We start from the raw sequence: 24,244 nt of genomic DNA, 5'->3' as shown, positions 1-24,244 counted from the left end.
ACTAGAAATGGATAATTTCATCATTGAAACTTGTAATCAAAGACCGCTTTTTTAATAGTATTTGTATACCTGTTCATTTTGTTTTAACTAAGAGGATTAAAAATTCATTGATAAATCACAAAAAGAAAACATCAAATGACATCATCAGTTTGTAAGATGTGTTCCTTTCTCTCTTTGACTTATCTGTACTTAGTTGGTGCTAGACTACTCATTTAGTCTCTTGCTCTTGGCAAGTCTTAGACCCATCATATGGTGTATGGGATGCTATCATCTAATAGATGAAGAATATGCTATTGATCAATGACTTGTTGGGCCTTCCTTTTTTGCACAAACTAAAGTTGCTCTTAGAATACATGTGCTACAAGTGTAGAAGCTTTGGAATTGTTCATCAACATCTCAAAACAAATTGTGTTTATTTGCATGGCTTTTGCATTGCTTTTTAATTATGAAGTTGTAAATATGATCCCTTTTAAGAACTCAAGAGGGATGCGATAGTAGGGAGGTTTGAAGCCAAACGACACTACTTTCTTGTGCTTGTTGACTGCTTGTGCATCTAAAAACAATATACATCAAAGTATACTCCTTGATAAACTAGTAAGGAATGATCAAAATAGATGTGTTTACAAGCAACACAATTATTAACATGTATGCAAAAGGCATAGAAAATGTTTAATGTGTCGCCAAGTCTAAATATGTTTTCTTGGAATATGATGATTACAATGTATCCATACATAGCATAGCCATGGCATTCTTGCTCTTAAGCTTTTAGAAAGCATGCTTTCAAAAGGCACACAAGGTGATGTGGTTACATATGTATTAAAGGTTTGTAGAATATATACTAGAGCTCTTTGACAAAGTAGGCTAATACATGATAAGGTGATCAATACTTGTTGCATTGTATGCAATGCATGGAAGTCTTAAGGATACAAGAAAAGCATTTGAAATTCTACCTAACAAAAAACAAAATATCATAACCTATAATGAATGTTGGATATCTCCCCATGGATAGGGCTATTGTGCTTCAATCTACTAAATTTAGTACATACAATCTACTACAATTATCAGGCTTCTGAAGCATACACATTCCATGTGCTCGCTTTATTTTCCACCAAATTCGATATGCATTACCTTTTGGTATGAAAGCATATCCTGGATACACTACTCATCATCAAAAGCTTTTCAATCAATTCTAGGTTTCATAACATTAAAGGTATCCATAACTGCAATCCATAGAAGCCTACTTTGTGGCACGTACATACATTTTTTGCATCACTCTTGTTTATATATGATCCTACAAATATTTTAGATGAAACACATTGATCCTACTCTTATGAACTATTCCATCCAAATCCTAAAATAAAGAGTACCACTTTTAAACTCTTTCTTGATCGCAAAGGGTCCCTCTCACTTGACTCGAAACTTATTTTGGAAGGTAGAATCCAAACTATTAATGTATCTCATAACTATCATTCCTTTAGCAAGATCCTTTCTCTTTAGTTGCACATAAACAATTCATTCTTCTTCTCATAACAAGTCATTGCTTGTTGTCTATTAAGTTGTAATGTATGCAATTTGAATCCTCTATCAACTTCTAACACTTACCGATCCAACTGATGTCTTGTTAGAAACTCCATGGTGGGGAACATAACATTCATGGCCATTACAACGTGGTAACCATACATCAAATCAAAAGGAGAATTTTGTACTAGTATTTTGAATGGTCCTACAAGCCCATAAATCTTGATGCAAATACTTGTGCCAACCCCCCTGGGTGATCTTCCACCGCCTTAAATAGAATTTTTTGTAGATTCATTGAATGCTTCTACCAACCCATAACATTTTGAAACTCCATAGTGGGGAACATAACATTCATGGCCACCATTAAAACCTCTTGACCATAAATTAGATGAAAATGAGAATTTTGTACTAGTATTTTGAATGGTCTTACAAGCCCATAAATATTGATGCAAATACTTGTCCCAACCCTTGGGATGATCTTTCACCAACTTCAATAGAATTTTTTGTAGAGTCCCATTGAATGCTTCTACCAACCCATAACATTTAGGGTAATAAGGGGTAACGAACTTGTGATTTAGACCCAACTACTTCATCAATTCATTTATTAGCTTATTTCTAAACTTCACTATCTCCAAGGGTATCCCAAATCTACAATATATATGTCTCCTATCAAAATTTAAACTACGTTCTCTTTCTTGAATTTCCTGCTAGCCTTTGCTTCAAGCCATTTTGTCATATAATCTATTACATTGAGGATATAAGATTTTCCTATCTTATTACTAAGTAAAGGCCCAATGAATTCCAAACCCATTTCTATAATAGTCCATCATCACAGCAACAATAGCTTTAGTAAGTTTCGAAATCGATATCCTCTAAGCAAATGATTGACAAGCATGATAGCTTTTACGCCAAGTGAGCAACGTCAGCACGTAAACTAGGCTATGTCCTACTAACACAATTTTCATTTTAGTTAACTTAAAACCAAAGTGACCTCCACATCCTTCTTTGTGACAAGAAGATAAACAAGCATGAATTTCAAAACTGTCTAGTATCCTTCTGAGTGCATTATCATCCCCACTCATATACAACTAGCCCTTCATAAGCATGTATACTTTGCCTTTTATAACAATTGCATCTCTCTTGTACTTATTAACCAAAGATTTTAGCTTACCAATTTTCAAAAATTCTTCTATCCAATGAAGACTTTCTCTATCCTCGTATCTAATTGTCTACCCTCATAGCAACAACGTAAAGAATAGTACTCTATAGCAAAAACATCCCCAGAGGGGTAATTAATGCTAGCTTTTTCTAATCCTCGTCTATTATTCTAATCTGGAAGTATCCAAAATATTCTATCACATAGAATATAAATTTCATGTTTGGTTATCTAATCCAAAGTCTCATCCTAAAATGGAAGAGGATAGTAATCTCTTTTGGTCAAAGTATTAAGAGGCTTAAAATCAATGCACACTCAATTTCCTATTCTTCTTTGGTCTAATTACAATAGGAGATATCCATTCTTCAACACACTCTCACCATTTTCCATTCTTCTTTGGTCTAATTATAATAGGAGATAGCCATTCTACAACATCAAGAGGATAAATAAACCTTGTATGTGAACTTCAACTCTAAATACATTTTCCTAAATTGGATCAAGTCTTCTTAGCTTCTAAGCTACTCATCCATGCATTCCTCTTTCAAGTTGATATGGTGCAAAATTATATGAGTGCCTCTCAACTGGTGGTATTTAGCAGCAAATAGCTTAGGCATTTTTTGACAAATAGGTGAATATTTTGCTCTCTCATCATCATCAAGTCTTTTCCTGGCATATTCATCAATTTAGACATTCTGACATTCATTTCAATTGGTTTTTCATTTCCTACACATGATTAATAGCTTTCTTTTCTTCTTTTGGACCCTGAATTGATAACCCAAAAATGTCAACCTCTCTAGAAAGCAAAATGGATTTCCATTCTCTATCTTCTTCATCAATACTAGACCTTTCTGAGTTGTTTTCTCACCTTTTTCAATGTCACTTTCACACCCATCTTGAATTACAAATCATATTTTCATATTAAAATTTACCATTTTAGGAGCTACTTTATCCAATTAGACTTCCAATTGGCCATTTTATGAGCTAGTTAATCCAACTAGAGTTCCAATTGACTTTTATACCAATCTTGATTGGAACTCATACCCATCAGCTATGGTCTACCAAAAATGAGATGATATGCCCCTAGCTTTGTAGGCATAACATGAAAATCTAAATATTCCCTCTAACCTCCAATATTAATCCCCAAGTTCTAAGTAACTCCCATGCATCTTACTTTTGAGTTGTTAGTCATTTTAACCTTAAGCCTAGACTTCCCTGTCATCTTAAGATGCACTTGTAACAGTCTCCTATATAATCTTATGCACCACCATCTACATAAACTTGATTAAATTTCCTTCCATGTATCCTTGCATCCATGATAGGTATTAAGTCTTCGACATTTGATAGGTAGGCAACCCCCATATGCTCAACATCAATTCTCCCTTTTATAATACTAACTAGCCCATGCCATTGTCTCCTCAAGGATAAATTTATGTATAGCAAATGTCCATATGTAACATCGGCCTTTTGGCTTTAAGATCTTCAAGCAAGTTATAAGGAACCTGATTGACTCTCCTTCTCTGTTTAACCTTCTTACTAATCTATGCCTTATCACATTGGAGGTTGCTAGCTTGCGATATACTCACGTTTAAGTTCAAATTTACCAATGGTTCTTAAAATTTTTGGATTACATCATCTTCGGGTCATTTATAACCTTGCTACACAACATTTCCATCCCTTTCAAATACCTTGGAGAGATTTATAGCTTACTATCTAGCATTTTCTACAACAGTTTTAACCATGTTAGGCATTTAAATTGTAGGTGTAGTAATATCTCTCAACTATTTCAACCTCATTTTCAGCTTTCTTTGCTTTTTCATAGCTATCTTACCTGTATCAACAAATGAATCGAGGTCTTTTATCGAAATCTTCTCCATAATTTCAAGTCTAAGTAGAAATTAAAGCATTATTGGCGTGTATCCTCTGTCCATCTTTATTCAAATTTGGACACAAATTTAGACACTTTCTCATCTCTTTTCTATTACATTCTTTTTAAATATTTCCATAGATCTACCTCCCTTCAAACCTCTTCATTTTCCTTTACTTACTAACCTATAGCCTTCAAAACCCTTTGTTTCCTTTACTTACCGACATAAAACCCTCAAGCATATACCACATATGACCTCCAACTCAAAACACAACAACTCTCCTAATCTTTCACTTGTTGAAAGTAATAAACCAAAGAAATGCCCATGATGTAGGAAGTTTCATTTCCATCAACCCATAGATGTTTAACTCTCTCTCTACTATGGACACGTACTCAAAAGCCAAAACACACTATTTATATCTTTTCCATAGTTTACCCACATCCAGTGTTGTATCCTAGGTCAATCATTTTCATCCACCATCATCTCTTAGGCTATTAGTACAAAGTAATGTCCTATGATATAAAGAACGATCCTCTATTAGATACGATTTTGATTGAGGATGAAATGCAAGTGGCTAATAGGTTAGCCACATGTCACATTATCTCATACATTGTATGTTACATCATATACCTAACCATTTGAACCCAACCAATTGAACCCATGATCTAGACATGTATGTTTCTCCTCGATATAATCAAATTTTGCACCAATGAATTCTTCATTGAGTTACAAGTCTTTTGTATACAAGGAGAAACCCATTCTTTCTTGCATATGCATAATTCCAAACTACTCTTAAAGTTTAATCAAGTGATTGCATATCAAGGGAGAGAAGACCAACAAAGGGTAGTTAATCTTGATTACTTCGACACATGGACAAGGCTAGGAGGAGGGAAAGATCCATTCTCCTTCCTTAACATCTCAAGAGCAAACTCCAAAGCTACCCACTAGTAATACCCTATGCTCTTTAAGTAGGACACTCACCAATAATAACGTTCTCCAAGAGCAGCTACAACCTCCTCCAACAAAGTTATTTACTAGCACGTCCATGGACCTCAATTCTTCTACAACCTAAACCTTGTCAATATCGCGGCATTGTACTTGAATCATCTTGGTCTAGTATTCTATGCCAACGTGGCCTTTGTATTCCAATCCTTATGTAGTCTAGTCTTCTATGCCTATGAGGCCTTTTGTATTCCAAGCCTTACGTATACAAGGCTGAAAGCCTAACATATGATGATTCTATTTGCATCACCAAAAAGAAAACAAGAAAAAAGTTGTGATCTACCCAATGCAAATGGTCCTAGAAGACTAATCCTCGCATTCCATGTTTGGCAACAAGATAGAGTCTCTCTCTATTGTTTTATGCCTAAATTGGGGTCTCTTTCCAATACCATTACTACAATTGGTTGCTAATTCAATGTAGGTTGTTGATAAACCACAAGGAGGCAAGAATATGATCAAGACTTGTTGTGGGATTCTAGATGGGTTGACATCAATTCTATGATCAAGGAGTCTAGGGACTAGAGGGGCCGATAAGGGAAAAAGGGGCTATTATTACATAGGGGAGTCACCTATTGGCTTGGAAAGGGTTATTGGATATGCATTGGTATACAAAAGCCTTCTTGCTTCATCATAGACGGCCACATCATGAACATATTGTCTTAATTTAAATATCCCAAGCGATTGCCACCACAATGGACATATTGTCGTAATTTAAATGACTCTTGAAAGTTCTTATCTTAATCTTTGTGTTTGTTGTCTGACATACTGCACATAGCTCTATAAGGTTTAAGCCTTAGATTGTCATTGACTCTTGAAAGTTCTTATCTTAGTCTTTGTGTTTGTTGTCTATCAAAAGCAAGAACATAGACTGAAATACGCATCACAGTAAAGCCTTAGAAACAAGTGACTGACATGGCCATTGACTACAGATAGATCGGGCTATATATTTAAACAAGACTCAACCATGTACAGTAACAAAGAAGAAGGGAAGGTCCCTGGCTCTTTTTATGAAGCATGTCTTGATATCAAACATCTGTTCTCTAGTGCTTTACCGAGTAAAGCAAACATGGCATTTGATGGGGCAGGCAGGTGGGGAGAGAGGAACCACACATGGAAGTGGTTTCCTGTACATGTCTAAGTTAAAAATCTGGACTATAAAGGGGGAAAAGGTAATATACGAAGAAGTCAATACCCGAACCTCGACCCTTGCTGAGTGGTGAAGCTCATGCACAGATCTGGTGTGCAGACGCTCAGATTCCTGATGAAAAACACGTCCATACAAAAGAGTGCATGACAGGCTAGCAAAACTCTGGTAGGCAATCACCTTTTCACTCTTTACCACTCTGCAAGGAGGCGTTTGAGGTGCGTTCTTGACTTCTTCCGGCCGGATAGATTGTCATTCATTGTTACTTTGTCACCTTAAAAATGTTGTCTTTTTTATGATTCGGATCCCTTCTACAAAATCTGCAGTCTGTCTTGTCTGTTGCTTGCTTTATTTCTCTACTACTTTCCGGGTGACTTTTTCTTCTTACTCTTCTACTGTTTGCCATATCCAAAACCCACCACCATGTGTGCTTTATTGGTGAGTTTTCCTCTTTTTTTTCATTCCTTTCCTCCTCTTGTGTTGAGGGAGGAATCAACACCCTGCTCAATGTGAGATTCATAACAAGTGTTGATTTCCCCTCAACAACAATGGAGCTGGATCTATAACCTTTTGTCGTGGGAACACACATCAGAGACAGCTCTCCTCCATTTTCTTTGTGACAAAAACACAGGGTGGGGACTTCTGCTTCAGAGACAGCAGCCCACCTGAGCGCATTGTGAGGAGACTTAAACAAGCTAATACTTTCTCATCCTATGCATTGGCACGCTGGAGAGCCACCTTGATGTGCTGCACTGTGTTAATGATGATGCTGCTAATGGTATTTACTGATTCAAGGTTAAGCTTGCCTGAAGATGGAATATGGTTAACTGCAATTTGAATCGAGACAGTCAAGAGTGAGCCTCCTGATGACTGGCTATCCAAGTCGGGCAGGAGCAAACCTGTTGGGCCGTTCTCCAGGCTGTCAGGAAGTATGACGAAACCTGAAGGTGGGGGCATCACATGAGAGGGGTCTTCGCCTTGGAGCACCATGTTGAGGGTGGAATAATCGACAGGGGCATAAACAATGAGAGAGCCAGATGCATCAGTGCAGCTTTCCTGAAGAAATATGACATTGCTTTGGGTAGGATTTGAGCCCTACAAAGAAAGGAACGTACACAAGAGCGCCAGGAATTAAGCTCCTATTATGTACATATGAATGAATGAATGAATATGACATATGATGATAATCGAGAGAGAGAGAGAGAGAGAGAGAGAGAGAGAGGTGTTTGCTTACCGTAGGACGAAGCAAGGAAACGTTATTTCCTGGGTGCTGGCCTTCTGCGATGTGATACATTTTATCCATCGCTCCATTTGCAAGTACATCCCACTGTGCATGAGAGAAAAGAAAAAAGAGGATCAGGAGAAATATCCAGCCACAAATACGGGCATACATTGTAGGGATAATTACATCATAATCAATACCCACATCATAATATATGAATGCACACGTTTTTTATGAAACAACTTAAGTACTAAGTTGATTATAAAGCTAATTATCCATCTGGGATGACCATAAAGTGTCAGAAACGCACGGCACCACGGTCCACCGCACCTAGCTAGGTGAATCTCGCAGTACTTCACAATGTGGAAACTATGGTGAGAATTTGTTTAAAAGCTTCTTGCGAAATACACATATCTGCATGAACATACCTCTCCTCTGTTGTGCTCGTCCCGTAGAAAGTCGAACACCTGATGGCGCGAGAAGGGTAGCCAGGTGGTGGTGGCAGCACACAGCAGCACACCGTCGCCCGGATTGTCCCGCATCATGATGCGCACATCTTCCTCACCTCCGCCCCCAGTAGCAGCTCCTCCTCCTGTGTGGTCCAGCGTGATCCACGTATTGCATGTTGAAGCGCTGATTGTGGTACAGAAGCGGCGGCACATCTTGTGCGCCAGTCGCAGTATTGCGCGCCGACCCTCCGGTGTCTGTATCACTGCATCACCCACCCCCCATCCATCCACACAAACCATATCACTATATTGCATCTACTAACCATCTCCTGTGCTACAAGTGGCTCAAATATTCTGCGCGTGAATAATGGCAAAACATCTGTGCCCAATTAGAGCTGTTTGTTAACACATTTCACAGTCAAATTCTAGTCATTTATCTGGATTAACCAATTGCTCATGCCAGACGAACGTCTGCCGTAGCATCCTCCAGATGTACAGCACGGAATGAGCAGCACAAAATAGCAGTAACAGAAAGAGGTGACGAGCTCTGAAATGGCCTTCGTTAGTGAGCTGGCCGTCCTCTTGTACTACTCAGGTAACACACTGTTACGTGGCACGAAGTGATATGCATATAAATAACAGTCTGCGCTTCACAAGGGATGTGTGCAGTATGAATTGTACTCTCATTACTAGGGCTTAACCTTCTATGTGCGTTCATTGGCAGGGCTATAAGTTGGCACACCAACCTATCAAAAAGAGGGCAGCAAAGCCATATTCTACCGGTCCCTTCAAGCCAAAAAGTGCGTGCAGGTGACTACAAAGACGCGCATGTTCTTCTCAGATTAGAACAACGGTAACGCAAATCAGATAATAAAAGAACTATATATAATAAGGATGCATGCACTATACGATAAGGATGCATGCACGACGGGAAGAAGTAAATTCAGATGCGACTCTCTCGAGTAAAAAGGAGGAGACGGGACCAACCTCCTAGGTCACGTGGCGAGATGTTAGTGGCCAGGAGGCTGACTAGGCTCTCGCAGTGGCGCTGCAGGGTGGCAAGCCAGCGGCGGGCGCCGAACGCTAGGCCGCTGCTCACAATTCCACGGAAGAGGGGGTGGACAGCGCGGTCGTCCGTCTCCACGTGTTCCAGCCACGTCACCTGACACCACGGAGAAAATAAAGGCTCAAAGGCTGACGGGTTGAGCAACATGCATGTGTTGTTTTCTCCTTCAGAATAGCATTTGATTGATTGACGATAAACACTTTTAACTATGAACCATAATATTAGATTAGATAGATAGATAACGCCCAACGAATCAACGGGAATGATAATATTATTACTATATGCTATGATTATAAAATAATGATGATAATAATAATAATAATAATAGTACCTGTGAGTAGCCGCTCGGCATGTCCTGGATGAGGCAGCCGGAGGGTTTCCTACGGCAGAGTAGCAGCGACGGAGGCGGGTTTTCCCGGAGGCTGTCGACGGACACGTCTACCACCGCCCACACTTTATCACCCACTTGCTTGCAGTAGCGTAGAAAGTACACCTCCCGCGTCTGCATCAACGGTGACATCACTTGCAGCTCCGCGTACATCTGCACCGATTTGGGCTAGCTACGTCAACAACAGCAACCGTAGAAGATGACTTTCTCTTTTAAAAGAAGCGTCTTTAGAATATCCTAAACGCCCATCTCCTAAAAGGTTAAACAGCTTCTGTGGCCGCCTTCAAAGTTCAGAGAAGGGTTCAAAACCGAGGCTTGTTGGCTTCTCGCCCCCATATCGCTGAGGTTGTAATCAGTAGCGTATGACATGTGCTATAAAACGCGTCGTCGTACTCGTACCACACTTGTTTTCACCATCGCAAAGTTCTAGAGATTATTTTGAGGAAAGACTACACACAAGCCCTTTTTGGCGCTTCACGAAAGATACGTTTAAAAGATGGCTCCTGTCGGTCGACCTTGCACACACCCTTTTGCCTATTCACACCCTTTTGCCTATTCACAGATGATCAAAATCATAATGGAACGATGGGACGTGTCGATCTCGACGTGTAAAGGCACAGAGGCTGGACAACATGGCCGCACAAAGCGAACCGCTGGTCCGTAGTTGGCCAAAGAGTGGCAAGATCGATCCGACAAACTGACGATGCGCATTCAAAACCCTGAACGTACATCGCTTCAATTGTTAAAAGCATGATGAAACTCCCACACTCACCAGCTGCAAAGCTCCGTCGCGAGAGGAGCCAACGCCGGGTGAGAGGATTTCTACGGTGGCGGCCTTGGCAACGATGCTGGGAAACATGTCCGTCCATTTATTCTGTAGATAAAACCAAGCTGTATGTCAGCAGCGGGCATGGATAACAAAATTGCGAGAAACTCTTTAGTGAATTTTAGGTCTTCCCGTGGTTTAATAATCCCTGTCTTCGTATTCCACGCAGGACTGTGAGCGCCACCCGCTTAAGGCTTTAATTACATGTTTAAGCAGCTGCTGCAACAGACGGCTTGTTGCAACAAGGGATGATGGCCTCATATGCGTAGACACCACACCCATTACAACAAACTAGGCGCCTGTGAATCCCTACTACCCGCCACTACAAACTAGGTAGCCGTACTATGATGTAGTAAATCTCTTCCAAGTGAATACAGTCGACACCAGTACTGCAGAGTCCAATACACCTAACTTGCTACGGGCCGCAGGCACACTCACTATATGGCACGCCTCGCGGCAACCAACCAGCTAGTTCATTCATAATGTGACGTCGAAGTTTGAAAAAACACACAAATTGAAGCATACGTGATGTGATAATAAAGACGTCTCGGTGGGGGTTGGGGGGGGGGAAGCAGGTTGAGGTGGAAAGTGCGACGTACCGCGTCCATGAGGGCCTCGACGAGGGTGGTACTATTCATGATGACGAGTCCGGTGTCACGGCTGGCTTCGGTGGTGAGGCCGAAGGGGCGAGGGCCGGCGACGCCGCCGGCCAACTGGCGCAAGTACTCGTCCAGGTTGAGGACGTCGGGGGCGGCGTCGTGGACGACGTTGGGGGAGACGGCGGGGCTCTTGAGCCAGAGGGGCTCGTCCGCGTGAAACATGCGCAGAAGCTCGTCCAAGGCCGCCACCGCCAGGTCCACCACCATGGGCTTCTCCAGCTCCGACAACCCGCCCGGCCGCAGCGCCACCTCGGCCACCGACGGACCCGGAACCGCCTCCCCGAACGACGCCGCCCCCACGCCGCTCATACACGTGGAAGAGGCCGCCATGGAATTCGGTCCGCTGCCATGTAGACCGCTGCCGACACCCTGGGGAGGATACAGCATCTGCTGCTGCTGGAGAGACGACGAGGCGCCCGCCATGTTGTCCATGGCCGACGGGCTGCCGCCCATCATCATCGGCGCTGGCACCATCGCCGCTGCCGCCGCCACCAGCGACGGCACTGGCCTGCCGAAGTATCTCGCTGCGACCGCAGACACTCGCTGCAACTGTGATTGCACATGCCAGCCAGCCAGACAACACATAAGATGATGATCAATTACAACAAAAACCGAATGTTGAAAGAAACACGTCACGCAAATAACATGCAATATTGAGCTACGGTAAACCATGTGCAGTATCAGAGAACACTGGGCAAGGAAGTAGTTCGTAATGGAACTTTCGTCGTTTTTCAGGTTCATAATTAGCCCGAAGAAAGGGGGAGTTCATTTCAAGCCTTCGTATTGACGAAGTACACTTCCTGTGGCAAGTTGCAACAACCCTCCCTGATAATAATTATAAGCAAGGAAATGAGAGCGATCGGACTTCCTAATTACTGTTAGTCATGAGCTAGCTTGCTTGCTTCTGAGGCCAACATGTTTCCTTGTTGGCATGAAACTCCCACTCCAGAAGGAGGCCAATGAGAGGGGCGCTTGGACTTCCGAAGTTAGTTAGGTCATGGCTGCATGCGACGAGAGCGATAGGTTCACATGAGCATGCAAAGGAACATGTTCCATGTTCTTTTATTAATTAGTATTTGCTGTTGGCTTGTTAGTGCTTACGACTACAAATATTTGTCTGAGGCGTGCTTTTTCTTTCGTGGCATTGCTATTGTTTGTTTATTGGAAGCGTTTATTTTTTTGAAAAAATGGAGTGAGGATACCTCATCCCGCAGGCGCACGTTCTCGAGCCTGAGCTGGTGCTCGTCGCAGGGGGGCTCTCCGATTCCTCCACAGGTGGGGCACGTGGCATGCTTGATCGCCTCCCTCATCGTGATATTCTCGATCCTCAGCTTCTCATTCTCGTTCCGCAGCTGCGAATTCTCCGACCGCTCATGCTGAGCCTGCCCCTCCCCCAAAAAACCAACATACCCCACACACACAATTATTAACAACCAAACCCTGTAATGTTCAACAACAACAAATCTAATATTTCCAATGTAATATCCTGTCCATATGTTTCTATTCGTCTCCTAATGTAAACATATTGGTGGTGGTAATGAATAATGTTTATCGCTTGCTTTATTGCCTGATCAGATACAGTGCACACCTTCATCTGCGTCCTCCTGTTCTGGAACCAGAATTTCACTTGACGAGGGCTCAACTTAAGCGCCCTACCTAGCTCCTGCCTTTGCTTCTCATCTGGATGTGGGCATTCCTTAAAGAAACTGCAGGCCATCGAAGAACAAGAAAATCCAGGGGAAGAGAGGGTAGACATTAGGAAAGCAGGCGAGAGGGGCTATTAAAAGAATGCTTGACAAAACGATGATCAGGAGGATGCCAAAAATTACACTAATTTGAACTTACGCTTCCATTTGCTGGATTTGAAATACGGAGTGGCGATGGTAGCGCTTCTTTTGGGCATTGGTCATGTTGGCTTGATCAGTTGGCTGATCTTGCTCCTCTCCGCCTGATGTGCCCCCTCCTCCTTCCATAATGTTGTTGTTGTTGCTACTGTGGCTGTTCTTGTTGTTGTTCTTGTTGCTGTCAGCGCCTGATCTGTTGCTTTCCTGCTGCTGCTCGTCAATTATGATCTCGCCCAGCTTGCGCTTCGCTTCTTGTTGCTGTTGCTGCTGCTGCTGCTGCAGCTCAACACCATTTTCCCTTCCATTTAACTGCATCAATCAAAGCTAATCCTAAAGAGCTTAATCAGCTACCCCCTCTAACACACATTCGCTCAAACCTTTCACAGCGCCTACTAAGTGCTACTGTTTCGACATCTTGTGCAGCTTTTCCTTGTCCAAAAAAAGACTTGAAACTCACCGAAGGTAGAAAATGGCCTCCTGCGGCAGAGGACGTGCGCTTCGAAGCCATCTCCATGGCAGCCAGGTGAGGAAACGCAGTCGTACTCGGGCTCAGCAAGGAAGAAGGCATTATATCAAAATCAGTGGAGCCACTACCGTTCAGGAACGAGGCAACCCTCATCACTCGAAGCTGAACTCTCACAAACAGCACTGCATGCCAGTGATAAACTAGAGCGTCACTACGGGAGAGAAAGAGGCGGAGAGAGAGAGAGAGAGAGAGAGAGAGAGAGAGGAATGGAAGGGAGAATGAAGGCAAGATCTCTCCCTCTCTCTACAAGGACAGTGCTAAACGACGACAGCTTCGAAGAATGAATGAATATGTAGGTATGTGCGCGGGGAGAGAGAGAGTGAGATAGCTGAGGTCGAGAAGAGAGAGATGGAGAGAGAGTGCGTGTGGGGTGGGGTGGGGGTGAGAGAGAGAAGAAAGAGAGAGAGATCACAAGGGGACAAAGCAAAGAAGCCCAACGTATGATGTTGTGATGCTGCCTATAGTTGAGGAGATGATCATGATGGAGGAAGGGCGTTTGGGCAGAAAGGCGAGAGAGAAAGAGAGAGCGAGAGAAGGGGGGGGGGGGGGGAGCCATACTGTCAACTCTCACATGGAAAGGGGGTTGACCGGTGCAGAGGGGACGATGGCCCCGATCAGACTCGCTTAATTACGTGTCCAGCAGCCTGCCTACTGGACGCGAAGTTAATAAGAGGAGGAGACGTACGCTCTCTCTTGTGGCAAACCTCTACGCTAGCCTCCAGTTCTTTGGAGGTAAAACACGTTTCGACATTGTTCTTTGCCCCTTGAAGCAACCTGGTCATTCTGCTCTCGGAAAATACCTTTCCTACGTAGCTGATACAAAAACCTCTAACTTGGAAATGTGTAGGTTTTATTTCCACAGATTTGAATGGCATTTCCCTAAAATCAATTTTATCAATTTTAAGACCTTTATTTTCCTTATTTTAAGCAAATATACATTGTGCCCTTGCAGGTGCAAAGGCCCAGGATGTGGAACTCATGCACCCCTCAAACTCAACCCGCACTCAAACCACTATGCCACGACCCCTTGGCAAGACCTTTTGTTTTAACTACATCAAAGTCGATACTGTATTACGGGAACTATCTCGACCATTAATTACAACTCCTTTAGGAAAAAGCTTTGAGCAAAACCCTTCCTAGGTTTCTAGGGTATTGGGCCCAAAAGAGGAATGCCCCCATAACAAAAGAATGAGGGGCCAAAAGAGTGTGGTCCAAAATCCCTCTTGGCAAAGTGGTACCGATTACATGTCATTCAAGTCCAACTCACAATCGTTTGCATTGTACATCTTTTTTTTTTTGTATGCAATCTTTCATTTCTATCGTAGCAAATATGGAAGCACATGGAACAAAATTTTGTTTGGGAGATGCTATTGCATATGCAAATCCTTGCATATTGCTAAAACCTAGATTGATGCTTTGAAATGCAAGAATTGAGTGTCTCCATTTTGATAACACTCTTCTGGTTCCTTTATCCTGAGACTAAGAAAGAATAAAAGTCACTACTTCAAATCACTTTCATAAGGAGAGCATAGGCTACTTTGTAAACGATACTCTTAACCTTGGGTAACTAAGACAAACCTACAATATTCTTGATCTCACATTAGAGCTATCACTAGTGCTCCTCTTCTTCCTCTAATGAATCCTAAGCAGGTATCATTGTAAGTCGTCTATACATGCTTCAACACCAAGCCCTAATTAAACCCTACAGTTTTTTGGGCTCATCTTTCATGCTCCCTTCATCTCCCAAAAGCACCTGCCACATATTAACTTATTGGTGGAGGCAAACCTTCCCCATTCATTTATATACTTTGTTGCAGTCGACAACTGCAAGGTATCTCTCAAAAATATGTGCATGTTGCGAAAAGGACCATGTGGCAAATCTAGCACCCCAAATTTTAAATATAAACAACTTAATTAAACATAAAAGAATTAGAACAAGTTAACAATTTCACAAAGAATAAGAGAAAAACACATGATAGGGCCTAACCTCCCCCATGACAAACGTCATCCATGACAAACGTCATGGTTTTGCCATCCTTTATTTTATGGAATATGGATTCACGTGGCTATTTGCATTCATATCGTATATCTAATTGCAAAGAAAATACAAATATCAATCAAACTTCAAAGATTTGCTTATTTAGAGATTTCCTGTAGCTTGTTGTAGTTGATGTAAAAAAATTGGTGTGTCAAATCACATTTTTTGAATATCAGCATCGCATCTAGAATGTACCAAAACATCTAAAATTACTCTGAAAGCTCTCAATGAGGGAAAAACAAAAAAACTAAGTTTTTTGCATATGCATTATATTATATATTATTACTCTTACTATATAGATTCACCTAAATATTATCCATACTTGATGATTTTTAAATAAAATATTAATTCACCTAATTTTGCTTAATAATTTTTTCATCACATACAAAAACACATTAGTATTTTTCCATCTATCTACCAAGCATAATGCGGCCAAGGTCACATGCATACACATGTGCAACAAGTCACGGATTATGTGGCAAATAGATAAAATCCGCAAAAATAAATACAATAAAAATCATCTTATTTTTAAAGTGAATTTTGATAAACTCCATAATTTCATAACACTACATTCTCCTCTTTGGTTCAATATAGACTATACGGTGGTGAAATCTCCTAAAATCTCTTCAACCTATCCTTAATGATAATTTTTCTGGCTAATGACTCATTCTATTCAAGAGCATTTCATTCTAGATTCATTTAAGTCTCTTCTTTTGGATTGCAAGTGACTCAAAGGCCTTCCATTCTTTAGCAACTTTTAATTCCCATCTCAAGTTCCAACTCCTACACATCTCACCACTTCCTAGCTTTGTTTATTAGTATCCCCGCATTAGTAGCCCATTGATTCCAAGGGTTAAGCTTTGTAGCATTGTAGGTTGTGGACCACTTCTCCTTAATCATGTTTGTAGTAGCCTGAAGCCAAAGTTAGTTTACACATGTTGGAAAAAAAAGTTATTCACGAGTATTGAATTGAGACAAATAAGCATTGGATCATTTTGGTACTTTATTAACCAAGGTGCCTTTATAGCTTTATGAAACTCATGAGAATATTTATACTATATTTGATACTCCAAACTCTTGAATTCAAGTTTAGGTATCCAATTTGAGATTAGACTCCTCATTGGTATACAATGGTGTTCTAATATTAGATGGACATTAATGAGTCATCAAATTTTAAATCCTTTGAATAAATGTAAAAATAACTCATAATAAACAAATAGCACTTGTAAACATCTTTAGATAAATATAGAAATATTCAATACTCGACTTATGAATTTAAACAAAACATTAGTACTAGCACCATGATAATATTTAAAGTTGGCCCACATCCTATAGCACAAGAAATTTGCCTTAATAGCAATCTCATTTGATACCTACTAGATGTAGTAGTATCCTTATCTCAACCAATCATTTCTATGATAGTTGTAAGTCAAGTTGCAATTATAAATGACACAACAAATTTAATGCTCAAGCTATTCCTTTTACAATGCTAAATCCTAGTGTTAATTGGCATAACCCTTGCAATTATATAAGATATATCACATTCATTCATGCAATAAATCATTTTCATGCCATTGCTTCAAGATGCTATCCTAGTGCTAAACTTCGAATTTGTAAAAGAGGTGATAAGATGTCAAAAGCCTTGATTTGGAAAGGAATGACTTTCATTATAAATACTTTGGAAGTTAATTCAAGCTTTGTGACATGTCCCTTTTGGAAAGTAGAGCATTTTAAGCATTCATTACGAATCAATACATGACCAAGCATGCTTTCTTACAACAACTATACTTATATTTGTCCTTTTAGTAACATTTTATGTTCTCTTCTTAGTTACGATTCAATCTAGTATTAATTCTTTTTACCCAAGACTTAGTTGCACTTTTTGATGAGGGATTTAGTTGGTACCTCCTATGCATTGCCATTCCTTAATCTCAAAGAAGGAGATTGTGATAGACCAAACAAAATTAGAGGCTGGCAGTGGCTATGAGAGTGGATGCATACCTTAAAAAAAAAACAATAAAATCTAAAGATTCACATTCTTTTTATTGCAACTCAAAGAGCAAAGGAACTTTATTAAGAGCATTGCCCTTGCTAAAATACACAATATTGAACTTTCATCCAAAAATGTGATATTGAGGGTTCCCTACATATTTAGCTACACCAATAGAATGAAGTATATAAGTGTCATAGTCATCTGAACTCATCTATTAAAGGGGTAATTGAAGCAAATAGGTAACAACTAATGGAGTTCATTTACTAAACCTATTTTCAAGGTGTAAATTTTACACAGCTACAAATGAGATATCAAAAGTTATTGTGATAGTAATATACATAGTTGCAATCTAGATCTCTCAAACCTTTCTACTGGAATGAGATCACCAAAGTCATTGGTATGGTCACATTGCTATGGTTGTCTTCTCCCCCCCCCCCCCCCCCCCTCATGCCCCCTTTCCCCTTTTCTCACATGAAAGCGAAGAAAGTATTATGGGCTTAATCTTTTGCCTACCTTAGAAGCAAGAATGAGAGAAGAATAAGTAAAGAGAATAGAAAATCAAGGAAAAGAGTGAAATAGGACGGGAGAATGCACACTTGAAGGATATTTTATGCCTTTACTCTCCCTCCCTCATGTTTTATAGGTTTCTCTTGGTCTACATGAGAATATAAGATTATCTTGATTTTACTTTTTCTTCAAATGAGTAAAATTGTCCCAAAATAAGTCTAGTTTTGTTGATAATAATAGAGATGGTGGCAAAATAAGCATTGAATTATTTGAAATTGATTTAAAGTTGAAAATAAAGAAATGAAGTCACTATTAACATTGCATATTATAGTTTACATTTATGATACCAATACCGATGTATTTTTTTCAAAATCATTTCTTATGTGTTTTTTGTGGGTGAAGGAGGTGGAGTGTAGAAAAAATGTCATTGGTATCTCCTCAATGTCTATTAATGCGAGTCAAACTTGTCGTGTGAATTTTAAGAGAAGTGAGACAACTTTCCAACAATAATAATTTTAGGACATGAGTCCATTAGTTTCAATCTCATTAGCTTTGTCATTCTAAGTTGAGTGTAAGGGGAGTTGGAACATGAGTGAGCCTACTACAACCAATGAGCTTTGAGTTCAACAAGATTATCTCTTATTCTTTTAGTTTAAAAAATAGCTTAAAGTTATAGAACAAAACAACTATGAGTCCTCTTTCTTCTACAAAGAATCCCTAGTGTAATGAACTTGAACTTCACCCTCACCTAATTTATAAACCATATCATACATTTAAGAGCCTTGCACAAGTACTTATTTATAGAACTATTCTAGCAAGGTTATGCTTGATGAGGCATAAACAAGGATGGGCAAAACCAATGAGAGCTTATTTGTAGCTTTTGAGTGTTAAGGACTAGTTAAAGTCTAAGAAATGATTGGAAGAATAATGCAACAAGAGCATATGTTTCTAGCTTTGGACCAATAAAGACTAGTTAAAGCATTTTCGAGTTTGCCCATAGATACCTTGACAAGCAAACTTCATTTTAAGTACGATCTCTTAAATATAGTATAGAGCACATTATATGCAAAATATTAGTTGTTTATCTTAAAAGCCTTCCAACTAACCATATTGCATTATCAACTACTATGAGCATGTATTTTATTTATACAAGTTTTTGTGAGCAAATTTTAGGAAGTTTTCATATGCAACCATTGAAACTTTCTAGAGAAAATCAATGCTATATGCAATGTTTTGAGGACATGATGGGAGATCAAGGTCAGCACAACCAAATCAGGGGTTCTTGATATGCATACAACATCCTGTTTTGTGTTGTCCATCTACACACCCAAATAAATACAAATATTTGCAAATTATATATGAGTGAGACAATAGAACCATCATCATTATTGGACACGTACAATTTAGGGTGCAAAGATGAGAAGAAGAAGAACCTTACAAGACAATGCACAACCCTAGTTATGTCTAACAACTTCCAACAAAGTGATAGCAACTTAATATGTAGATTTATGTGCCACACCATTTCCATATTGGAAGACCTAATGATGGTCTACAAATCTATGAAAAATATCAACCTAGAGCCTAAATCAACACGTGTTCTTTCTGTCAAGAAAGAGAAGAAGAGACCTTAGTCTTTGCTCAATGTACATTGTTGTGATGCAACAATGGTGGCTAAAGAGGAATTCAATAAATTCACGACAACATCTTGTGGCTTATGTTGTGGATCTAAACACAGCTAATTGCAAGAAATAAACATTTCATTATAGGATACATAAGTATTTTGTTGTTAACTTTACATTGATTGGCCATAAGTTGATATGTTATACAAACATTAAAAGGGATTTAAGCAACAACGATGTTAGTGCTTTGGGGGAGGGGGGGTATATGCTTTATAGACAAGTGAGAAACAAAGACATGAAGATAAATAAGAAGTCATTGATTGATCAATTCATTCATTCCATTGCATATATTACATATTTATGGCATAGTGCATGACCTTTGGCATCATAATGATCATGACTCCTCATTCCTGCCTCCTAGGACCTTCAGATTGGCCTTTGATTGCTCCCCTATCCACATAGACATGGCAACATGGAGGAGCTAAATCCATAACGTGCATAGTCCCTTGATAGATGATGAGACACAATGTTATTACATCTCACTTTGGCATAGCCGAGGGAGATGACCTCAAGTGCATATAGTGCAATTTTGATAAGTGTATAAATCTTTATCTCCAATTTGCACACTGTGTTCTGCCACATGACCCGAACAAGTAGTGTAGGTTCTCCACTTGATCCACCCCTTATTTTGGTTAATGATCCCATCCTTCTATGTGGTATTGTCTAACACACTAACATGTGGTTGCTTTTCTCATGGTTGTTGACATCCCCTTTAAGTCAAAATGAACACCATTTGCACTTGAGCTATGTGATTGGAATGAACATTGATATTGTGGGGAAGTGGATAGTGTCCAGGGGTATACCAAGGTAACGAGTAGGAATTGAGAAACCATAGGAATAAGTATTAAGTGCATTTAAAGGCAATTAGGAAGTGAAGGAAGAGGCCATGAGTGGAAACAAGAGCTATGGTGGAAGGAGCAAGAGAGCAAGAGCAAGAGATGCAAGATATGGGAACTCCAACAGTCAAAATGTGTGATCAGCCTTCCCTTATTCAAATGTTAATGAAAGAATAAAGAATAAAGTGACAATGATGGGCGCCTGACATGTATTGTGTATGGGTGTGCAGGTATTGTTAGTGTCGTGAATATACAGTATACAGGTGGTAGTGAATATACACGTGGTAGTGAATACACAAGTGATTAGGCACAATTGCCTTTACCCCCAACAACCACCCACTTAAAGATAAATGTACCCCTAGTGAGAGGAGAATAAGAAAAAAAAAGTGACAAAGTACAATTTTGCATAAAGTATATTAGGATGAGGAAAGATGCCATCTCATCCAATGCCCATTAGCTTCCTTACAACAAGATGAAGAAAGTACAAATGTCAATTGAGATATTGACAAGCTCAATGGACTTGTCCTTCATGACCTCTAAGATAAAGTGGTAATGCACCTTAAAGTGCATTGTCTTTGCATGGTAGACCGCATTCTTGGCCAACTAAATAGCACTTATAGAATCCAAATGCGGTGTAGGGACCATATAAGTAATACTAAGGTGTATGACTAGACGGCCTAACCAAGCATCCTTGCAAGCCTCGGTGGTTGCAACATACTCTACATCTATAGTGGATAGAGCCATACATTTCTGCACCTTCGACATCCAAGAAATGACACCTCTAGCAAAGGTGAAAACTTAACTAGAGGTGAACTTTCTATTGTTTGCATCTTCTGGATATAATCAGAGTCAGTGTATCCCATAACTCCTATATTCTGGCCACCAGAACACATACGCATATTTGCAGTGCCCTTAAGGTACCTCATGATACCCTTCACAGCATGCCAGGTGTAGCCATATAGCATGCCATAGCTCCCATGGCAAATGCTATGTCAGGACGAGTGGTTATTATGGCATACATCAAATTGCCCACTACGGAGGAATAAGGGATCTCGGCCATCTCGGCCTTCTTCTCAAAACTATAGAAAATTAGCCTAACTAACCTTCACATGAGAAGGTAAAGGGCAACCAATAAGCTTAACATCTTGCATATGAAACCGCTTTAGGACCTTCTAGATGTACTCCTTGTGTGATAAATAAAGGAGCCCCTTAGAGGGATCATATGTGATGCGCATCCCAAGAATAGGTGACATGTCCAAGTACATATCCCTATGAATGCATGAAAGCATCAAACTTATGGTACCATTACCTAGGTGCCTACTTAAGGCCATAAATGCGCTTTCTCAACTTGCACACTTTGTGTTCCCAACCTTTTTTCTTAAACCCCCTTAGGCTATTGCATATAAATCTCATCATGCAAGTCTCTACGTAAGAAAGATGTCTTGATATTCATTTGATAGAGATCCACATCTAGCTGCACAACCAAAGCCAATACCAAGTGTAGAGTATTCATCTTGATGACAAGAGAGAAGAATTCATTGAAGTCAACACCACGCTCATGCTTAAAATCCTTAGTAACCAATTTGGCCTTATAGCTGGGCTTGAAGTGGCTAGGGATACTTTTCAACTTGTACATCCACTTGCATGGCATAGCATGCTTTCTACAAGGCAAAGGAACCAAATCCCATGTGTGATATTTTTACAGTGAACTGCATGCTCCTCTCCCAAGAATGCCTATCACCTCTGCGCATGGCCTCATCATAGATAAGAGGCTCATTAATATATGCTACCATAATATAATCCATAGAGGACACAAATCGATTAAACTAACATCTGTCTCTAGTAGACCACCATAAAACAAGTTGTGGGGGCCTATACATCCTGTTTAACACTAAGGTCCTCAGCCATTAGAGACTTAGTTGTTGTAGGTTGTCTAATTGGTTGTATAAGAATACGAGGCTCCTCTTGAAATATCACCCTGCATACCTCGATGACCTGCTTAGGCTGCTTATGCATTTTCTCTTCATGGAAAACAACATCATGGTTGTAAACGACCTTTTGATCCTATGGATCCCATAGGCGATAGCCTATCTCATCTACATCCCCGTAACCAAGAAATATACATTTCATGAACTAAGGATCTAGCTTCTTATGCTTGTCCTTGGGAAGCATGGCAAAAAGCATGCAACCAAAGATACACAAATGAGCATATGATGGAGGTTTTCCAAAAAATACCTCCTTGGTAACCTGATAGTAAAGAGGAATATATGGGGACTAATCAATCAAATGTACGGCTATAGTAATCGCCTCAGTCCAAAAGTACTGCAGTAAGCTTGCCTAGCTAAGCATACTATGGACTCACTCCTGAATTGTCCTATTCATGTGCTCAACCATATCATTTTGGGGTGGCGTGTATGAGGCACTCAACTTATGATTAATACCCCTTTCATCACAAAACAGCTCATTGGCTTTAGATACATACTCACTCCCATTATTAAATCATAGGCATTTTAGCCCATACCTAGATTGGCTTTCAATGAAAGCAATCCAATGCCAAAATGTAGCCAAGACTACTGACTTTTGCTTTATGGGATATGCCTAGACCTTATGTGAGTAATCATCAATGTAAGTAATGAAATACTTCACACCACTTAACAATTTGTAGGATATAGGTTCACAAACATCAAAATGAACAAGAGCTAAAGGCTCACCTATGACATAATGCCTGACTACTTATACAAACTATGGGTCTACTTGCCATAAAGACAAGGATCACAAGAATCAAAACACTTATAGTCAAGGAGCAGAAGATATTGCAAATGGATAAGCATTTGCATTCCCTTTAGCGGCATGTGCCCAAGGTGATGATACCATAACGATATATATTGTACTATAGCCTACTACCAAAACATGGTTGATAGACCTAGATACAAGTAAGAAATAAAAAGTGCCAGACTTTAGCAGCTCGTGCCAAGACAAGATTTCCATGGATAGTGGCATGTGCCCAAGGTGATGATACCATAACGATATATATTGTACTATAGCCTACTACCAAAACATAGTTGATAGACCTAGATACAAGTAAGAAATAAAAAGTGCCAGACTTTAGCAGCTCGTGCCAAGACAAGATTTCCATGGATAAGCTTCTATAAGGAATCACCAAACAAGACAACATAACTTGCATCATCAAACTGTCTAACTGAAAGTAGGTTTTTAGTCAAAGCTGAAACATAGCATACATCATACAAAGTATATATGTTGTTTGAAGGAAACTATAGTTGGACATCTCCAATACCAATAATATCTAATACCAAGTCATTACCCAATCTAGCAGATTTTGTCATGATGTGATAGGAGTGGAATCACTCCTAATGAGGGGTGACATGAAATGAAGTCCTTGAATCAATCAACCAACATTGAGCATAGGTGGAAAAGGCATTAGTCAACTGTGAAACATCTAAAGAAGAAGTTGCAAGTATGCAATCATAATCTAAATTAGTTTACACGACACTAATCTCTTTACTCT

General features: G+C 39.9%; 1 protein-coding gene across 4 annotated transcripts; it reads right to left on the bottom strand.

Annotated features, from left to right (window-relative positions):
• Positions 1-6,450: 6,450 nt before the first annotated feature.
• LOC148022565 (homeobox-leucine zipper protein HDG2-like) lies at positions 6,451-14,163 on the bottom strand. 4 transcript variants are annotated; one of them, XM_087695511.1, is made up of 11 exons: positions 13,597-14,163; positions 13,141-13,448; positions 12,884-13,001; positions 12,498-12,677; positions 11,236-11,844; positions 10,583-10,684; positions 9,754-9,963; positions 9,344-9,518; positions 8,336-8,619; positions 7,920-8,012; positions 6,451-7,780 (listed from the first exon to the last, which is right to left on the bottom strand). In XM_087695511.1, exons 1-11 carry the CDS (start codon positions 13,756-13,758, stop codon positions 7,397-7,399), a joined length of 2,625 nt encoding a protein of 874 aa, XP_087551637.1. In that variant the 5' UTR covers positions 13,759-14,163; the 3' UTR covers positions 6,451-7,396. The 4 variants fall into 4 exon arrangements, with proteins under 4 accessions (XP_087551637.1, XP_087551638.1, XP_087551639.1 ...); XM_087695512.1 differs by having other exon boundaries at positions 6,452-7,780; positions 13,141-13,415; XM_087695513.1 differs by having other exon boundaries at positions 6,452-7,780; positions 13,141-13,463; positions 13,597-13,731.
• Between the last annotated feature and the right edge of the window lie 10,081 nt (positions 14,164-24,244).

This window comes from Lygodium microphyllum, chromosome 16 (genome assembly GCF_053477565.2).
Source record: "Lygodium microphyllum isolate KBCC chromosome 16, Lygodium_microphyllum_v1.1.10, whole genome shotgun sequence".
NCBI classification, from domain to species: domain Eukaryota; kingdom Viridiplantae; phylum Streptophyta; class Polypodiopsida; order Schizaeales; family Lygodiaceae; genus Lygodium; species Lygodium microphyllum.
This window is presented reverse-complemented; position numbering and strand designations above follow the sequence as displayed.

Coding starts and splice junctions, on each gene's coding strand:
- LOC148022565 (XM_087695511.1), bottom strand. CDS start 13,758: ATGAGGGTTGCCTCGTTCCTGAACGGTAGTGGCTCCACTGATTTTGAT. Junction 9,519..9,753: donor TGCCGAGCGGCTACTCACAG/GTACTATTATTA, acceptor CCGTGGTGTCAG/GTGACGTGGCTGGAACACGT. Junction 8,013..8,335: donor ACGAGCACAACAGAGGAGAG/GTATGTTCATGC, acceptor TCTCATGCACAG/TGGGATGTACTTGCAAATGG.